The following is a 19,908-nucleotide window of genomic DNA, read 5'->3' as shown; positions in this document are numbered from 1 at the left end:
CTTAGTAAATCATTACTTTAAATGTGTTTCGTGTTTAACAAACTGTTCATGACTCTGCATGTGAGTGGCAAGTAACATGAGCATGAGTTTGATGCCCATGAACCTGAATGCACCTAGCGATGCTGAAACCAGGGGCTTTTGAAAGGGAAGAAATGCATGGCCGCAGGAAGCCGCACTTCTTGCCTATATAGAAGTAGGCTGGCTGTGAGGTGCTCTGGACTGCTGGTCTCTATTAGGGATCTGATGCATAAACTTGGGTGCCATTACTATGGTCTACTTTCAGTTCTCTCTGGTCCTCTAGCAGCACAGTAAATATCTGTATTAAAGAAATGTTCTCAGCCTCGCAGTGAAAAAACACGATGGGAACCCAAGTTACTATTGTGCTTTTCACTTCATTGAAAAGAAGAGAAAGATTGTCATTTCTAGTACTCTACAAGGCTATTTTAAGCCTCTGGAACATAATAATTAGAACAGCAAAATTAAAGGTTCTGTCACAATGCTACTCTCCAACCAAATGTGAAAAACAGCAGCAGCTAGGAATTTAACAGAGTATAATTGTTCTCTTAGAACTTTAAAAATACTACAAGAATTAAGGACAAAATGCTTTTTATATTCTGAACTTTAAAGGCTTTTATCCATGTACTCAGATGAAACTATATAACCCTTCCCTGTCCTAACATCACAGGATCTTTAAATTGGAATAGATTTGGAAACCAATTGGTTCAAAGTTCTCCATAATAGCTATTGAATTTGAAGTTGAGAATATAGAAGTATTGAGTTCCCCCAGCCAGTCACTGAACTCTATTTGTGGTATGCAGCATTTAATCTTATTCATTACTGAAGCATCTTATTATACATGTGTGTATAATAAACTTGCTCATCTGCATATAGCTGCAAAATATACAGAAAATATTCTATGATAGAGGACCTCCCTTGCACTAATGCTATCAAAGCTCCTCCTAACTCTTGGCAGAAATTGTCAGATATTTGCCTTTCTTGGAGGAAAAAAAGTAAATGGATGCTGAATAGAAAAACATGATCTGATTTATTTCCTTCCCTCCCCTCCCCTCCCTTCCTTCCTTCATTTTTGGTAGTCGGGATTGAACCCAGGAGTGCTTAACTGAGGCCACATCCCCAGCCCTTTTTAATATTTTATTTAGAAATAGGGTCTCTCTGAGTTTCTGAGGGCCTTGCTAAGTTGCTGAGGCTGCCTTTGAACTCATGATTCTCCTTCTCAGCCTCCCCAAGCTGCTGGGATTACAGGCTTGTGCCACCATGCTCAGCCATAATGTGATTTCAATCATTTGAATAAGATTTGACCATTTCATCAAGATTAACAAATTTTAGTTTGCCTTCAAATGCAAAGTTAGCCATGTAGTATCAAAGGAAAGGAGGGATGAGAAAAATTGAGAGAACAGAGAAGGAAACAAGGATGTCTAAAAGAAAGCTGAAAGTATTTTTGACTGAAATAAGTCACCTTTAAAAAATCAGAATAATCTTAACAAATGCATAGAGGTGTTGGGAAGGGGGCATATCTCCTAGCTCCTGAACACTAGGGAGAAATGTAAGGAAAATGGTGGCTCAAGCTACAAGTTTGATCCTTTCTGACTCTGGTTCTAAGTGAAGATGTGTGGCACAGGAGTTAAGAACTCAGGCTGTGGAATCTTGGGCTCTCGTCTGCACTGCAAGTCTCCATGGCATGCTGAAACTGTTATTGTTAAATTTCGGGACATTGCTTAAATTCCCTAAGATTGAGTTTCCTTATTTATTGTAATAATTGTGTTGGCACACAAAACACTTTCATCAAATATTTGTGGCATGAAAAATTGTATTTACAAGTACAGAGAGAGAAGAACAGAGAATGAACAAATTATGATACAGTCATTTTCAGGCAGGGATACAGAAAAATAATGATATGAAATATAATAATAAGTAATAGTCTCTGTTCTCAAGTAATGTCCAGTCTGATGGGGGAGGCAAGGAAGCAACAGACTGTTAATTGCAATAGGATGCACTAAAGAACAAAGTATATGGGGGTTTTGTCAGGGCAGAGGAAGTGTCTGTCTTTCATGTTTGTTTCTTCCCTTTTCCTCTCTCTCCCTCACTATCCCCGGATGAAGCTTCAGAGAGGCCCATGTTGGTAGTTTTTTACTTTCTTTTATATTAATAGGATACCATTTCAGTTTTTTAACTATGTCTCATAAAAAAGTTCTCTTACAGAATAATTTGGGGAAATTTGATGGGAATGTGACCCTAAAGTTTAAGTTGGCATTTAAGGTGTTTTGAACAGATTGAACGAAAAACTCTTCTTCTTAACCTGTTAAAAGTTGTTTGTGGAATTATGATTTCAGGACAAACTGGGCCCTTTTAGATGGATGTGAGTTAATCAAAACATGAGTGTTGTATGGTTTTCTTTTGAATCATAATGAAGCCTTGTTTCATTTATTTGAAATACTTCTCCAAGATTTCAACAATACTCCTTGTCCCCCAAAACACTTTTCAAAGTCTCATGAATCATTTCATATATGGTAGCCATATTTAAAAGAGACAAGAAGATACTGGTAGCTGTGATACTAATGGCTTGGTGTGGAATCATCGAGAAGTAATGTCATGGTTGGCTTCAGACCATGTTAGCAATGAAGAAAGAGAGTAACTCTCTCCCTGTCTGCTTTCCTCCAGGACAACCATGAGTAAAGCCAGCACACAGAAGAGGGCTGTGGTGAAGGACCAGCATGGAAAACGCATAGACTTGGAGCACCTGGAGGATGTACCCGAAGCACTAGACCAGGATGACCTCCAGCGCGACCTCCAGCAACTCCTTCGGCATTTCTGCAAGGAGGACTTGAAGCAAGAGGCCAAATGAGGGGCTGCCCAATTCTCACACCAGAAACCACATATTCACTCAATATGCAACTTCCCATTTCCTTAGAGGAGTGACCTATCTGGCCTAATTGATGGGATCCCTTGACATTTCCACTGTTAGCAAACATACAGCATTTTGTTTTAGTTTTCCCCCCATCCTTTTTAACTATAAGCTAATTTGTGACCAAAGATAGCATCCTTCATTCTGGATGCTGTATCCACTACTTTGTGTGTCTGTGCTAACCTGGGAACTGGCCGCCTCCATTGTTCTTGCTTCTGCCCAAGCTCCATGATAATCCACCGCTCAGAAGAACTTCACCTATGGACCTCTTCAAGTGACCATGCAGAGGAATCCTCCCGAGGGATATCCATGTACAATGTATATAGCTGAAATGCTCAGATGAACACCATATTAAAATTAAAACCACTGCCTATCATAACCACACTGGGCATCATGGAATAAAAGGCCTCTAGAAAACGAACAATGGTTGAGATATTGCTAACACAATCGAATGATAATCCAGTTCTACTTCAAAAGAAGCACTTCAGACCTATCATGTCCTTAGAACTTGCAGAATAGCCATTGCTCCTAGGTAAAGATGGGTTAATAATCTTGAACTGTGCGAAGAAGTTTTGGCTGGTGCTGGCCAGCATACTTTGTGACTCTCCAACACCATTCTGAGGGAGGGGAAGGAGGGAGCAAAAAGGTGAAGAGATTCAAACAATGAGGTATTCAGTTGCTAGAAGCTACGTCCCGTGGCCCTCTAGCATCATCAGGTCTTGTAGATTTTGAACACGTTGGCAGGGTATTTTAAAAGCTATAACTACTGTAGTTTTCCAGTTTTCATTGCTGCTTTAGCAAACCACGCTGTCTTACCGGTGGTACTTTCTTCTGGCCACTGCACTGTAGATACTCCATTGGAAACAAGATTTACCCACTACACAAAAGATTAAAACTCCTTCACCATGTTGGAGTGGTTTCTTTTTTTCCATTTTTTCCTCCAGATTTGTATCCTCTCTAATACCTGCATGTGGCATTGAAAAAAAAAATCAAAACCACAGTCAAAAACCCCTCTTCTAATCACATTAATGGTTTTTCATTCCTTTTTCCCTGAGTGAGCACTTTCCATTCTCCAGCTAGGTCTGTTTTTCAGCTTGCAGACAAGATTGAGAAATCCTTTGAAAATTTGGTTTTGGTTAAAATTTTTCGGTTTATTTATTTGAAATCCAAACTCCCTTGGAAACTCTTAAGTGCATTTGTGCACTTTACTATTTGTTTGTTTCAAAGAAGGGACTGTAACAACCTGAGTGATTTCCATGTCCTCTTTCTTATTCCTCTAGTGGTTGAAGCTGTGTAGCATTTTAACATATATATATATTCACAAATATATTCATATAAACAGTATACATTTTGAATCAGTTATTTGTTAAAGAAAAGTATATTCAATGAAGATGAAATTTAAAAAAAGGAAAAAAAAAAAAGAGTCTATCCTCCAGGGATTGAGCTTTCTCCAATTCTATCTGGTCTTTTCCTGTTGTGCAAAAAAAAATGACTCATTGCTCCGAATGTCAAAAACAAATGCGACAAACAATGGCACTTCATCATTTATAGTACGTTGCCAAAAGAGAAAATTTCCTGGGAGGGAGGTTTCCCATAAGCCAAATCTCCTAAGCCTCAAATACTAGCACTTTTTGGCAGTTGGATAGGAAATACACGCATTCTTTGGCAGCCAAAAGGAGAAAGGCCTGTGGCAAAACTTTTTGAGACACGCCATGGCCTTCTTGTCAAAACCTTCACTGGAGCTCAAGAAAAGCATTTCTGTTGTGTTATTTGCAGTGCAGATGGTGTCTGTGTAACAACATAATGGTTAATCACCTTCTTTTGATTTTGATTTTTGCCGTGTTATCAAAAAACTTGAATACTGTGAGAAGAAGTGAATTTTCAGTTGATGAATCAGCATCTTGTTCCCATGGTGATAACACTAATTGAATATATCTACGAGGGCATGTATTAGTTAATGGAAAAAAAAAATACAACACTAACAATACATAGCTGCAATGTTGTACAATGGCTGATTTAATTAAATAAAATGTACAAGTGTTAAATGTGGCAACAGTGATTTGTTCTTCTTTATCACGGACCTGTAGTTTCAGGAAAATGAGATCATTAAAGACATAAAAGATAGGTCTGAAGCCAACAGAAAGACACAAATTCCTGCTCTCTTCAGTTTTCTATAGAAACTGAGTGTGTTATATGTGTCAAGCACTGGGATAAATAGAAAGACTCAGTCTTTGCCCTCCAGGAAATTTTATTGCTTTTGCTATGCAACAGAGAGAAGTAAGCGTGTATGTTTAGTTTGGGGGTCACTAGTAAACAGAAAATGGGAATCTGGGGACTTGGTGGAGATGAGAACGTGGTAACCAGGTGTCAGCATCATAGCAAGTTTACAGGACAGAACCATTGGGTTCTTTTCCTTAAGGTCAAGGTTGTCACAAAATACCTGCCTCTGGGAACAGCTTTTAGCTTTGAACTTTTATTTCTCTTTTATTGCCAAAGAATTGAAAGTTAAATGAATATACTAATATAAGTAAAGACAAGACCAGAATTGGCAAAATCAAAATCAGTTGTGTTTGGAGTATCTGGTTTTGTTATGTTTTTTGAAAGATCTCTTTAATGCCACCATAATATTTTTTTGCCATAAAAGCTAGAGACACGGTTTAGGAATTGAGTAGGTTTGGTGTAAATCTTATCTAATATGTGATATGAAGCTTACCGAATCTGTTTAATCAACCTGGCTGACTAATACGTTCTTCTGAAATTAAAATACCTATTAGAACTGATATATTTCAAAGAAAACACAATCAAAGTTCAAAAAATCTTCCAAAGTGGGAGTTGCTGTACTCCCCATTTGCGAAGTAGTTTGTACTTTCTACTTATAGGAACTCTCGTATTGCCTTGGGTTTGAGGAAGGCAATCAAAAAATCAGAGAATAAACCATGTCTTCTCATGTTGAATTATTTGCTGTGCAAACCCTATTTCTTTAAATGAGCCTCGGTGACTCAGATGCCCTTTTACAGAAATAAATTTAAAAGTGGGATGGGGCAAACGCTCCAGCCTGAGGAAAGATTATGCACAACTCATAAATGACTTGCATTAGTCAGAGAGAGGTGTAAATTACATACAAGCACATGGATACAGGCTTGAATTTGAAATCAGGCTGCTTGTGAAGTCGTTCACTTTATGTCAGCATAGAGTATCTGGGTGTGGGTAAGTGGGCAGGCACAAGAATAAACCAGATAAAGAGAAGCTAAATATATATTTAATGAGAACCAAAATCACTGCACATTTTTCTTGAATCATGGAATAAAGATGATCTTCTTGCTTTCATTATGCTTAAAGGAAAAGAAATTGAAAGGCTTTGTGTTCATTCACCACTTCCACTTAAAACCTACACACTCCCTCCCTCCGTTAAGGAATGATTTGTTTCTTATCTAATTGAAGCTAGAAATACAAGCTTAGAATGAACCAGTAAATGAACCACCATGATACTAGAACATTTAAGAATATCTTTTAAATTTCTGAGAACGAAAACAAAACTTCATTTCTACCTCCTGCACACAAATTCAAATATTCCTGTTTGGTTGTACTCAGACTTTCTGGGAGGAAAAAAGAGAAATACTCCCTGGTTTTAAATTAGCCCCACAACATGGAATAGATGGTATATGAGAATACATTTTGGGAAGAGCTGTTAGACATGAGGGACAGACACATTTGACAGTGGTATTTGCCGTAATTCAATAGATCCAATAGAGTCCATCATTAGAAATATTCAATGGATAAGTTCTTGAAGGATTTCAGGGAGGAAATATGACCACTGGGTAAATATGTTGATTTCAGAGCAAGACCTGGGTGGGAATCAGTCCAGCTAGGTCCATCCTTATTGGGTGACTTTGTGAAAGTCACTCCAGATAGATAATTTCCTCATCGGGAAAAGATGGTAATAATTGCTTCAGATGGGTATCCCTGTGCCAGATGCAGGTGAGGGTGGCAAGCCTTGCTCTATATGTCACCCTTTAAAATAAAAGTGCCATGGCAGCTAATGTGTCCTTGGTGTTCATTTGTGATCCTATTTGTGATCATCCCTCTCTCAGGGAAGGAGTGAGCTCAGGGTAGGTGCTGGAGGCCATAAGTTAGTCCTATAGGCTAGAAAACTTAGTTAACTGCTTCCTGTTAGGGAAGAGCAGGAACATGGTCAATTAAGCCCTTTTGTCCTCTCCCTATTCTGAGGAAGGGTGCCTCAGGAGCTCTTGGTCAATAGGTCGTTAGAATTCAGTTCTGGTTTCTGTTCCTATTTCAAACTTCCCCTCCCCCCTCTCCCATGCTCTATTTTGGGTTTTGTTTTTAATTTTTTTTTTTTTTTTCCTCAAAACTGACTGCAAAATTGGATGGAGCCGCCAGACTCCCTTACTGAGTGACTGTTCCCCACAAGGAACAGGTCCAGCAGAGAGGCAACCGAGAAGAGCTGTCAGGGCCTGGGCTTGGCTGAAGGTGGGTGTGAACACAACAGGTGTCTTTGTAGATATGCAGGAACAACTGAACACAAGGTCAGCATGGCGGACACATTGTGCCTGTTTCTCCAGGGTATTGATCAGAACCCAGTAGTCTGGTACAGAATTTACATAGTGCTTGTAGAGCCACAACTTCTGCACAAGAAAGTCGGCGTGGATTTTCAAGTCACTCAAATATACGGAACCTTAGGGAACCCACCAACAACAACAACCCTACTCTCTCAATCCTAGGAATCAGAGGTCTGTAGTTCTAAAAGTCCAATTAATATTTAGAATGGTATAGTAGTCTCCTGGGACTGCCATCCAAAAATGTCATACTCTGCACGACTTAACATAAATTTATATTCTTACAGTTCTGGAAAAGAAACATCCAAGGTCAAGATTTGGCAGGGTTGGTTTCTTCTGACCCACTCTCTGGCTGGCAGATGGCAACCTTCCCACTGTGTCCTCACATGCTCTGGCACACACATCCTCTGGCCTTTGTGTGTCCAAATTTCCTCTTCTTATAAGGTCACCAGAGAAATTGGATTAGGACTCTCCCTTGTGGTCTTATTTAATTGAATCACCTCTTTAAAGATCCTATCTCTAGACAGTCACATTCTAAGGTAGTGGATATTAGGACTGCAACCTATGAAACTGAACATGTGGGGGCCCAATTCAGCTCATCACAATTAGGTTTTGTCCAAAAACAAAGGCCTTTTTGCAGGAAAGGATTTAATGCAAGGAAGCAGAAACTTACATCAATACTGGAAGGGTTAAAAGAATGAAGGCAAGGAAGCTGCTGCTGCTTTGAAAAATATCAGTAGTGCAGGGACCAGAAATCCAAGCTGCCACCTATGGGCTCAGCTTCGTAGCGCACGGTGGAGTGAAAGACAGACAGACAGATGGACGGACATATTTATTTCAAGGAATTGGCTCACATGATTATGATTAGGGAGGATGAAAAGTCCCATGATTCGCCGTCAGCAAGAGAGAGACTGAGGAAGGTGTTATCTAGTCCAAAGATGCCTTGAGACCTGAGAAGAGCTGATGCTTCAGTTTGAGTCTGAAGGCAGGAAAAACCCAGATCCCAGCTCAAAGCAGGAGTTACCTCTCACTTGCAAGACAGTCAGTCTTTTTGTTCTACTCAGAGTCCCATCTGATTGGATGAGGCCCACCCACACTGGGAAGGGCGATCTTCATGACTCAGTATACCCATTTCAATGTGAATCTCATCCAGGAACACCCTCCCAGACACACCCAAAATAGTGTGTGACCAATAATCAGACACCCCATGGCCCAGTCAAGCTGACACATAAAATCAACCTCCATGAATGCTTTTCCTCTCCCTATCTCTAACATTACCTGTATTCACCCGAATACATTTTTTTTCCACAGAGAGCTCTCTTGCTTCCCTGTCCTTGCTGTGGTTTGAATTTTTGTGTCCCTACCCTTCAAAGTCCCGTGTTGAAATATCTCCCACCCATGCATTAGGAGGTGGGGCCTTTGGAAAGAGATTAAATCACCTAAGTGGACCCCTCATAAGATGAGTGCCCTTATAAAATTCCCCCACAGAGCTAGCTGTATCCCTTCTGCCACACAAGGACACAGTGAGGAGGTACCATCTGTGAACCAGAGGCAAGTCCTCACCAGACACCAAATCATCAGCATCTTGATCTTGGAATTTTTTTTGCCTCTGGAACTAAGAGATAAACATCTATGTTTACAAGCAGCCCAGCCCACGGTGTCCTAGCAGCCCTATGACCCAGACAGTGGGGCTCTCACCTCCGCATCCTCTGTAGCCTTGTTCTGCAAGTGGCACCCTCACTGTTAATATCCTCCATTGGCATCTTCCAGCCTGGTTTCCCAGCTTATCACTTCTCAATCCTTCCACAGTTTGATTTCCAAAAACTCCTAAAAATTAAACATATTAGAAGCTATGGGATATGGCTAAGCAGGGGCCAGAGAAAAACTAAATGCATTAAAATCAGGTGATAGCTTATCTGCCGAAAGTGGCCAGAGAGGAATTGTCATAGAAAGTAAGGAGCAGGGCCCCAGGCAAAGTGAAGAGACCAGGCAACGTGCTATGGATATGGAGGTGCATAGAAGCCTTCAGAATTAACAGATTAATTAAGGATAAAAAATGTAAAAATACAGCCAAGACCTCTAAGTACTAATACAATTACCACTAACAAAATCAAGAGATTTAAAAAAAGAGAGAGAAAGAAAGAAAGAAAGAAAGAAAAGAAGAAGAGTGTTAGAAAATGGAAGAGTGAAGCAGGAAGAAAATGTTTTCTAATTTTAGGTAAATAAGTGTAAAAAACAAAGGAATTAATTTTTAAAAAACTGAATTTGCTATAATTTGCCTTAGAGGTCATAACTCCAATAACCATAGAAAAAACTGAGAAAGTAACCAAATATTTAAAGAGTGACAGATCCTATAGGAAGGCCCTAAGCACTTAGTGAGACACTGTCTCAAACAAACAAACAAAAAAAAGACTGGGAACATGACTCAATGGTTAAGTACCTCTGGGTTCAAACCCTGTTACAAATAAATAAATAAATAGCACCAGATCTTGGTCTGCTGCAATGGATTCTATTAAGCTTTCAATTCACATATAATTATAGCAACTCACACTACCAAGAGCCTTGGGAGAAAAATTTTTTTCTTTTTTAAACACAGCAAATCATTGGTACTGAAACTGGACAAAATGCAACAAAATAACCATGCAAAATAATAAGAGAATAGATTGATTTCATTAAGGAATATCTATGTAAAAATCACAAATAAAATATAAAATGTATTTCAGCACACACATTAAAAGTAAGAAACCATGACCATGTGGCTTCATTCCAAGATATAAATATGGCTTGTTAAACACAGCAATTAATGAAATTTCTCACATTAGAAGGTTAAAGGGGAGAAAGCAATATGCAATTACTCCCAGTGATGATCAGCATGAATTTGGTAAACTCTAGCATCCACTCTTGATTTTTGTACTTTTTTAAGAAAATAAGAAAAGAGATATTTCTTCTTAAAATGATCAAATTATGGGGCTTGGGGATGTGGCTCAAGCGGTAGCGTGAGCGGGGCGCTGGGTTCAATCCTCAACATCACATACAAATGAAATAAAGATGTTGTGTCCACCAAAAACTAAAAAAATAAACATTAAAAATTTTTTTTCTCTCTCTCTCCCTCTCTCTCTCTTTAAAAAATGATCAAATTATGTATGCATATGTGTTTGTATAAACTGTACATCTCTAACATATATATGTTCAAATTAATTTAGGTTAGCCCTTGAGTCATGTACATTTTAGCATAGCTTTTGCAAAATTTGCAATAATAGAGAAAAACTTAACTCTGACTCTACCCTCCACACAGCCACCTCTTCCTCACCTGCCTTGTGTTAGCCCTGGGCCTCTCCAATGACACCAGGCCCAGTGTGTTTGTTGCTAAGATATTGCCTCAGTCCTTTGTAAAGGGCTATCGGTTATAGGATACTTATGAAACTTTTCTGTAAAAGTATCAAAATCAATACATTAAATAAATTGTTCTCTTTTTTTAGAAAACATAAGGAAAAATATGCTACAAATAGAGGATTCTTTTATTTGTCACATAATACAATTAGAAAGAATTTATTTTTAGAATGTAGTTTCCAAGTGATTTTAATTTTAACTAAAATTTGTGCACCATAAGATTTATTTATTGTCTTTCTCTGTCTCTGTCTCTCCCTCACCCAACACTCTACTGAGGATTGAATCCAGGGCCTCACACATGCTAGGCAAACACTCTACCACTAGCTGTACCTCCAGATCTTTTAAAACTTTTCACTTTGAGCCAGAGTCTCATTAAGTTACAGAAGCTTGTCTAGAACTTGCAATCCTCATGCCTCAGTCTCCCAAGTCACTGGGATTACAGGTGTGTACCCACTGTACCCCAGCTAAGAAGTACCTTTTACTTCATGCCTTTTGCTCTGTGATCTGGATTTTTAAAAAGTGAACTGAGACATCTAAGGTAAAAAGTGAACTAAGAGCTCTAAGGAGGAGACATGTGCCTCTTACATGAAAATTTATCTTGCCTAATACCACTGGGAGCAATCCTACGTAAGACATAATGTCTACTATTTCCAATGTTATCTGGCATTGTTAAAGAAGTATTGGTCAATGCAATTTGAAAAATCGAAGAAAGTATGAATGTTGGAAAAGAAGAATCAAACATTATGTTTTTAACTCAGGAAAAACAAAGACAAATACTGTCAACAATTGGGTACTCCTTTTTAATCATACTAGAAAATGTATAACTTTCCTTAACACGCTCACGCGCATGCACACACACACACACACACACACACACATACACACACACAAATATCCAAATTAAAAATAAAAAGGAGGAAGTGATTTACATAATTTACAATGGAGATTTCATTGATTGTTTTAAATGCAATAAGAAAGGTGCAAGAGTCCATTTAAAAGTGGTTGAAGACTTTACCAAAATAAATGGATGAGCACACACTACTTTGTATAGAATAATGCTTCAGTAACATCAATTCTTTATTTTTAGATTAAATTGATCTCAAGAAAATTGCTTGTAGGATTTTTAACTGGAGCTCACTTTATTTTTTTAAAGGAGATGAATTTATCAGGAAGATTCTATACATTAAAAAAAAAAAAAAGTAATGTTGTTACTTGACCTGTAGTTTTACCAGATGTTAAATGTATTTTAAGCTATTGTTTGTAAAAGTATTGCAGCAATAGACAGTGAGAGCAAAGAAATAGAATGGGAAATACAGAAAGAGAAATTAATCCAAAATAATTGGAAATTTGTCATAGAATAAATGTAGCATTTCAATTCAGTCAGAAAAGAGCAGACCACTCCCTACAGTGTTGGGTCAAATGTCTGAAAATCTGGAACATGAGATAAAGCTAGCTTTCTATTTATTCTTCCTTATCAAGATAAATTCTAGCTCAATTACTTAAATGTACATTTTCTTAAAAAAACTGTAAAAGTAATAAAAGAAAAACAGAGCCAACTATTACTTCAGTGTTTATAGACAAGAAAAAAAACTAGAAACCTGGATGGGGCAAAAATCTTACATTTGACTATATACATATTTAAAATATTCACATAGAAAAACATTGTAAACCAAGTTTAGAAATAAATGGAAAAGTATGAATTTATTGATTGCATAAAAAGATCTCGAATGATATAAAAACAAGAAAAGATACGAAAAAGCTATTCATTTAGTCACACAAAAAAGTTCAAATGACTTGTTTACCTGGCAATATATTCCAGTCTCACCTACAATAAGATAAATAATAAATTAAATAATAACATCTGACTTTCAACCAATTTGGAAATAATTAGAATTTTCATAAGACTAAGTGTTAGTCCAAGCAGGGAAAAAAGAGACATGTTGTGTCTGTGGAAACAACATACAGATTTAAGTATGTTTAAAATCCTTCCACCTTAAGGAATTTATTGAGAGTCTCCATGTGAAAGGAAAATATTGCATCTTTTAAATTGTTAATTAGGCTGGGTGCTGTGGTGTCTTCCTATAATCCCAGGGACTTGGGAGGCTGAAGCAGGAGGATTGCAAGTTTGAGGTCAGACAGGCTGGATAACTGAGCATAACCTGTTTAACCTTCAAAATAAAAAGGGCTAGAGTTCAGCCCAGTGGTAGAGTGGCTCTGGGTTCGGTTCCCCATGCTGTAACAATAAATAAATAATCAAAAACAATAGTTTTAAAACCTTTAAGACAGTTCATATCTATAATAAGCTGCATAATAATATGGAACTGTTGACTTCATACCATGTCTTATATGAATAAATAAGAGCCAGAGGAGAGGGTAGAGGATGCCTACATCTGTGTAAGATTCATTTATATGTGTCAGTGTAAACAGTAAATCTATTGTCTGCTGCTGGTTGTTCCCAGGATGTGTGTAAAAAGTGTGATTTACCAGGTATGCTGTAACCTTTAGCTGTGTTTAATTTCTTCCTTCTTATCTTCCCTCCCAGCTTCCCTCCTTCCTTCCTTCCAAGTCACGTAATATTTGAATCAGGAAGTAGTATGATCTAGTTATTATATAGATAATTAAACCCAACTAGATGCTCATCAGGTACTTTAACACCAAACCAACACTCTAGTTATAAACAAGTGGGGAGGTAAGAAATATTTTCTTACGTAAGAAAGTTGTAAATACACAGTACCCCCAATGAAGCACATCCATTATTTGTATGAAAATAATTTTAGCTACATGTAAATATAAATAATAAAAATGTAAAATATTATATTTTATAATAAATAATTTATTGTTTTTATAATAAATAATAAAAAACCTAGGAGTTTTAAGTTTACCTCATAGAGACAGTATATGGAGTCTGAAACATGACTGGTGAGCCTTCTACAAAATTAATGGTTTTTGTGATAGCACTTTCATTATTTTGCATACGAAAGTTTCCCTAATTTGCCACTAGAGGGCAGCAGCTGATCAGGCATTTGCCCAAGGTGGCGGCTGCCACCGTAGAGTGGAAACGCCCACAGAACTAGGAGTTTGAAACTGGAAAAGCTGGTGAACTTTTCTAGAAGTCAGTTTTACCTACAAAATATGAAAGGGGTTGATTGGATGACTCTAAGTCCTTTACCAGCTCTAACAGGCTGTGATTTTAACGCCAAGTTGCATTCTTATAGTGGCCTTTTTGTTAAAGTTTAACCATTAAACAACAAAAGTATTTAAGCCCAAATCGGTTTAGCTATAAAAGTCTTTTTAAAAATTTCTAGCAGTTGAGAACTTACTTTGAGCCAGACACTGTTTTAAGCACTTTGTTTGTTGTTATTTATGCAACAATTTACTTATTGAGGCAGGTACGGTACAGAAATAAAGTTAACTTGCCCAAATAATAGAGTCTGGAATAATAGGGTCAAAATAGTGGGGTCACTTTTGTCCCTGTCCCACTCTACAGAAAGCTATCAATGCAATGAAAGGCAATCCACATGTCTAACAAAATGGCAACAGTTGCATCTGCCATAGTTTTATTCATAGTTTTACAGAAAATGATTTTCTTAGGAGCTTTTCAAGAGCACACAATTATCCTACATATTGCATCCTAATAATTGCATATTAGTTAGTTTAATAATATTTTCTTACCATAAAACACTGCAATACATCCATTACAGTGGCCTTTGATGGCTACCTTAGTCTCCACCCTCCCCTCCACATACGCATGCACTTGGTGCCCATGCAAGCAAACCACACACAGGCAGGTGGGGCAGTGTCCCTGCTGAGGCTCCTCACCCATCCTTGTTGCCTCCTACTCCACTACAGTTCATACCAGATGCTCCCTGCTGTGTCCCTTCCTCTTCCTTTTGGGAGACTCTTTCAAGAAAGACAAGTATAGTTTCCCCCAGAAACTTTTGCTGACCTTACAAGACAGTGGAAGTTCCTATTTTATTTTGTTTCCGGACACATTTTTACTTTAGCAACAATATCATTAAGTATATTTATTTTGTTGTTTTTCCAATGAGATTTAAATTTTTTTAGATCAGATACTTTACTTTCATCTCTCTACCATAGGGTGTAGCATAGTACTTGGAGTATAGTGGGTGATATTTATTTTTAGAGAGAAAGAGTAGGGAAGGAAGGAGGGAGGGAGAAAAGGAAGGAGAAATGAGGGGAAAGAGGTGGGGAGAAAGGGAAGAAGGAAAGAGATAAAGACCTAGAGAGGGAGAATAGAAGATTTTTCAAACTTTTGCTTTGAGAAACTTTAATCAAACTGCCTTCTACATAGATTTCTTTTTTCCTGCAAATGACCTTAATGATTTTGGATAACTTCAATTAATTCTCTGACTGGCTTCATTTAATTGTTTGCAATGACAGATCTTTTGTTTCTCTTTATCTTTTAAGTAATTCTTCCCAGTTGTTGTTAGATGCTGAAATCCTTATAAACAGTCTCTTAGTATAAGCAAGCAGTTCTGAGAACGAGAATTAGCTTTTAATTGAAGAGTGGTAAGATGCAAAAACCAAAGCCATGTGGGAGAGTCTCAGTCCCTCAAAGGGACTTGACAACCGATGGGATGGTGGACAAGTAGTGAATAGACCATTGAAGTTGGAGTCACATGACAGCTTGTCTACTTGAAGCATCCTGCTCATTTTCTGACTTGATCCTTTCTCCCCACAGGTAGGCAGGAGTGAGGCTGCTATGATGTCTAGGTGTTAATCATAAATGTCCTATTTTGAGTTAGCTTGTCACCAGATGAGATCTGAGGGGTTGAAATGAGACTCAGGGCAAATGGGGCTCTTGACAAACATTGCAGAGGAAAACAGCTCACATGATGATCAGGAAGCAGAGAGAGAGACTTCACTGCCAGATACCAAATATATATATAGATCCCAAAGGCACGCCCCTAATGACCCACAGCCTCCAGCCATATCCTGCCTGCCTTCAATTACCACTCAATTAATCCCATCACAGGATTAATTCACTGATTTGATTAAGACTCTCACAACCCAATCATTTCTCCTCTAAACCTTCTTGTATTGACTCACACATGAACATTTGGGGGACACCTCACATTTAAACCGTAATATCTTCTATGCACAAAGGTATTTGAACACAATGCATAAAATGGTTTATCCCCTCACAATATTCTATGAGTAAAAGTCTCTCCTTGCTTATTTTTGATAGCATCCTATCCAAATCCCCTTAGTCCTTTTGTCTCTCTGTTATATGAATTTCTCCTTCTTTAGATAATAAATATGCTTAAACTTTTTCTATACTAAGTTGAAACAACCTTCACCAGAATCTACTATTTCCCTAAAGTAAATACCTGCCTCCCACCCTTTTCATGCCAGAATTTTCAACTAAAATTCCTAGATAGACAGGAATGGCCTTGATCAATGGGAAACCAAAAAAAATAAAAATAAAATAACTTAGTTTTTAAAATTAAGTTCTGAGAATTCTTGAATGCCAAGCTGTGGAGTTTGGGATATTGCGTTGTTGGCCATGTGAGACACTCACTCTACTTACTCAGCAGAGTACAGGTTAGAATGGATCTAGGTGGTCTAGGCAGAGACAGAGAGAGAGCTGTAGTGTGGTCTAGGAATAGGTCCTAGCAAACACTAACAAGAAAATTTAAAAAAGCCTGATGATGCTCTCAAGATCAAACTTCTTGAAAATAAGATTATTGGAAAATAGAATTCAATTTACCAAGGACAAGTTTTATTTTTTAAAAAAATACTAGTATTTTAAAATTCGATTGCACCTGGACATACCACACAGTTGAAATTTTTAAATGAGTATTTCTAGTATGTGAGGGAATGTTATTTTGAAATGGAGAAAAACATGTACAAACACATGCTTAACTAAGGTTTTGGAATAAAATCAAGTAGAGGGGATTAAGAGGGACAGGTTTGTCTTCCCTACTGTGTGTATGCATGTGTGCATGTATGTGTGTATGTACATGTATGTGTGCATATGTTTATGTATACACACATGTATGTGAGATTTGATCTGGGCCTTACCCATCCTCTGCCTTTGACTACTACTCCTTCCATTTGGAGCCCTACAACTGGCTGCTTGCAGACTGCACCCAGAGCCCCCAGTTACCACCCCTCCCTGCCATGTCCTCATGGTGAATCCTCTGGCTAACTCAAGGTAAGTCACATTTTCTTGTCCACTTGGCTCCTGTACATTTTGCCCTCCTAATATACGGAAGTTCATTTCATACTGAAGAAGACTTTTTTATTGTTGCTCTGCCAACCACAGACTACTCTGGAATCTTTGGCCCAAATCAGGGGATCCCCATTTCCCTAACCTCCGGAGACATATGCCTAAGTCTGGCTTCTTTGAAGCTCCACGTGCTTAGCTGGGGGCACAAGAGGGAAGCATACAAGACATCTGCAGATGTGTCTGGAAGGTACTCCACACCACCAGGCCCACTGTTCCCCTACCTGCTCCTTTCGATTAGCTTCTTCCAAAGTAGGTGATGGCTTGGGATTGTCAAACTTGCTTCTCAAACTCTCAGCCTGTTGTGTTATTCAGCTTTGCATCTCTGTGACCAAACTATCCAACAAGGCCAACTCTGAGGAGGAAAGGTTTATTTTAGCCTTATGGTTCAGTGCATGGTCAGCTGACTCCATTCATTACTCATGGCCCAAGGTGAGGCAGCACATCACGGCAAAAGGGAGGCAGAATAAAGTTGCTTTCTTCATGGCCGCCAGGAGGGACAAAGAGAGAGGAGGCAAGGCTACAGGAAAGGTGCCCCCTTCCAAGGTATGTCCCAGTGTCCCACCTATTCCAGGAACACCCCACCTGCCTGCAGTTACCAACACTTCTCGTAAACTAATCATGTCACCTCTGAACATTCCTGCATTAACACAGGTATTCATATCCAAACCATAATACCTGTCCTTCAGGGATGATTAAACTCCTATAGTTCTTATTCTTTTAGGATTCTCAAAGGCTCCCAGCTCTGAGTTGGCAGGAAAAATTTTATTTAGCATCTGATACAGAAGCACACAGGAGCACATGCACACACAGAGGGAGAGCAAGGCTGGATGGACAGTAGTCATCTTTGAATAAAAGAATTAGTTCTTAGTCTTTCTTTGAGTGTTTCTGTGTTTTCTGAGCTTCTCCCTTGAAAATATATCATTTTTGCAAGTAGCAATATAGTTAAATGTTGTAAAATGAAAGAAGATATGAGCAAAATAAACCTTACATAATACATCTCATTCCTCCATTTAATAAAGCTTCTTAGAAACAGAATAATTTCTCTTAAAATGCCCCATTGGATTAATTTCTATTCATGACACTCAATAATTTTGTTCTTTACCTAGCAGAAATACTTAGTAATTTATGTATCAAACTCAGTGAAATTTTTATATATTTCAGTTTGGCATATCTTTAAAAGGAGACTGGAAGAATGCTGATTTTCATTTGCTTGAAGTTCAGTTTGGGGCATTATACTGCTTTAGAAATTGTTTAGGTTCATAAATATTTATTTAGAGATCTGACTATTGCATGAATATTCTTCTTTTCCTATAGATAATTACAAAATAAGCCCCAGTCACAAACATATCAATAAAATAGATGAATCATACATCCACAAAAGGCCCTCCCCTTCGCAAGTTCTGGAATTTCTCCTAGTTTTTACCTGATGTACCCCTGTGCTATCGCTTGCAAAATTCACAAGTGATCCTAAATCTCACCAAAAAAAAAAAAAAAAGAAGAAGAAGAAGAAGAAGAGATAATCCTAAAAATATATTTCAATTTCCACATTCAAAATAATTTTTTGAAAATAATTTTCATAACCAAATCTGTACATGAATACCTGCTTCTGATCCAAAGTGGGGGGAAGTTTCAGGATTGTATATCAGATTTATTTTGGTAAATTAATTGAAACTGGGGTTAGGCATGGATTTGGAGCTGAAATTGGACTCCCTTCTCCATCCCCACTTCATTAAACAAATTTTCCATTTATCCCAAAAGCTATCCAGTTGGGCAACAGGAAGAATGAGGTAATAAGTATCATGTTTGCTGTTAAACATGTCTGAAATCTCCTCTGCAGATAAAATGAGGTGATGGGTTGGTGGCCACTCTCAATGCTCCTGGTAGTTCTTTTAAAGTGCTTTACTAAGAAATAAGTATGTTTTCTTCTTATGGATTGAATAAGTGGAATTAATCACCTAAAAAATGAAAAGGAGATCATGAGTATTTTTTATATAAGAACTCAACTTCGAGAAGGCAGCACAACGGTGTTTTTGATCTTCCTGTTTGGCTTAGGAATGAATGGAGTAAACAGATCCTTATGGCATCATCTCTTTCCCTATCAGAGGAAGATCTGGTAACTGAGCTATCCCGAAACAACTGGAGTCCTGCAACAGATGGAAACTGCTGAATAGAAGTCTTGTTTTTTTCTGGACTGGATTTCCCAATAATGGTCCAAGATTTTGTACAGAGACCAAGATTTGGTGCTGAGCCAGGGTTTTATATTAGAAGTGAATCAAGAGCAAAGAGCTGTGGAGAGGTCAATGGCCTCTTGTCGATGGGGGAAGAAGTATGGGAAGAAGTAAAAGACTTCTCTGTTCTATCTCTACAGTGGCTCCTGTTGTCCTTAAACCTCCACTACTGTAGTAATGGAGGCTAACCCTGTCCTTCTGAATTTAAATCTCTCAGAACGAGGGCAATCCAGATTGAGAATATGAAGGTAAAATTTTTCATCTTAAAAGAAGAAGAGTGAAGTACAGGCACTGGGAAATACTAGTACCCTGCACGCAGTAGGTACAGTATAACTGCTGCCCTATGAAACTGAAGTAATTTAAAATGACTTTTGGGGTCTGAGAAAGAAATCATAGGACATTAGAGTGAGAAGAAGAGTCAAATGAGTCTAATAGGCCAAAGCTTCTCTGAAAGGAGGTACAGTTCAAAATGCATCAGTCATCATTTTATTCAGTGGGATCCTCTGGTCACAGTGACCCTGAGCTTGATCTTCATCTTAC

The 19,908-nt window shown here is 38.1% G+C and overlaps 1 protein-coding gene across 13 annotated transcripts in view; it reads left to right on the top strand.

The window, feature by feature from the left end:
* Ank2 (ankyrin 2) overlaps positions 1 to 4,976 on the top strand; it is a 227,041-nt gene extending 222,065 nt beyond the window's left edge. For all 13 annotated transcript variants that reach the window (XM_076865199.2, XM_076865198.2, XM_076865197.2 and 10 more), the window contains one exon: positions 2,680 to 4,976. In XM_076865199.2, the coding sequence (XP_076721314.2) occupies positions 2,680 to 2,863 (184 nt within the window). In that variant the 3' untranslated portion in view covers positions 2,864 to 4,976. The remainder of the gene's footprint in view (positions 1 to 2,679) is intronic.
* Positions 4,977 to 19,908: the final 14,932 nt, after the last annotated feature.

The sequence above is a fragment of the Callospermophilus lateralis genome, chromosome 8 (assembly GCF_048772815.1).
Source record: "Callospermophilus lateralis isolate mCalLat2 chromosome 8, mCalLat2.hap1, whole genome shotgun sequence".
Taxonomy (NCBI): domain Eukaryota; kingdom Metazoa; phylum Chordata; class Mammalia; order Rodentia; family Sciuridae; genus Callospermophilus; species Callospermophilus lateralis.
The sequence above is the reverse complement of the archived record's forward strand: the minus strand, read 5'-3'. Positions and strand labels throughout refer to the sequence as shown.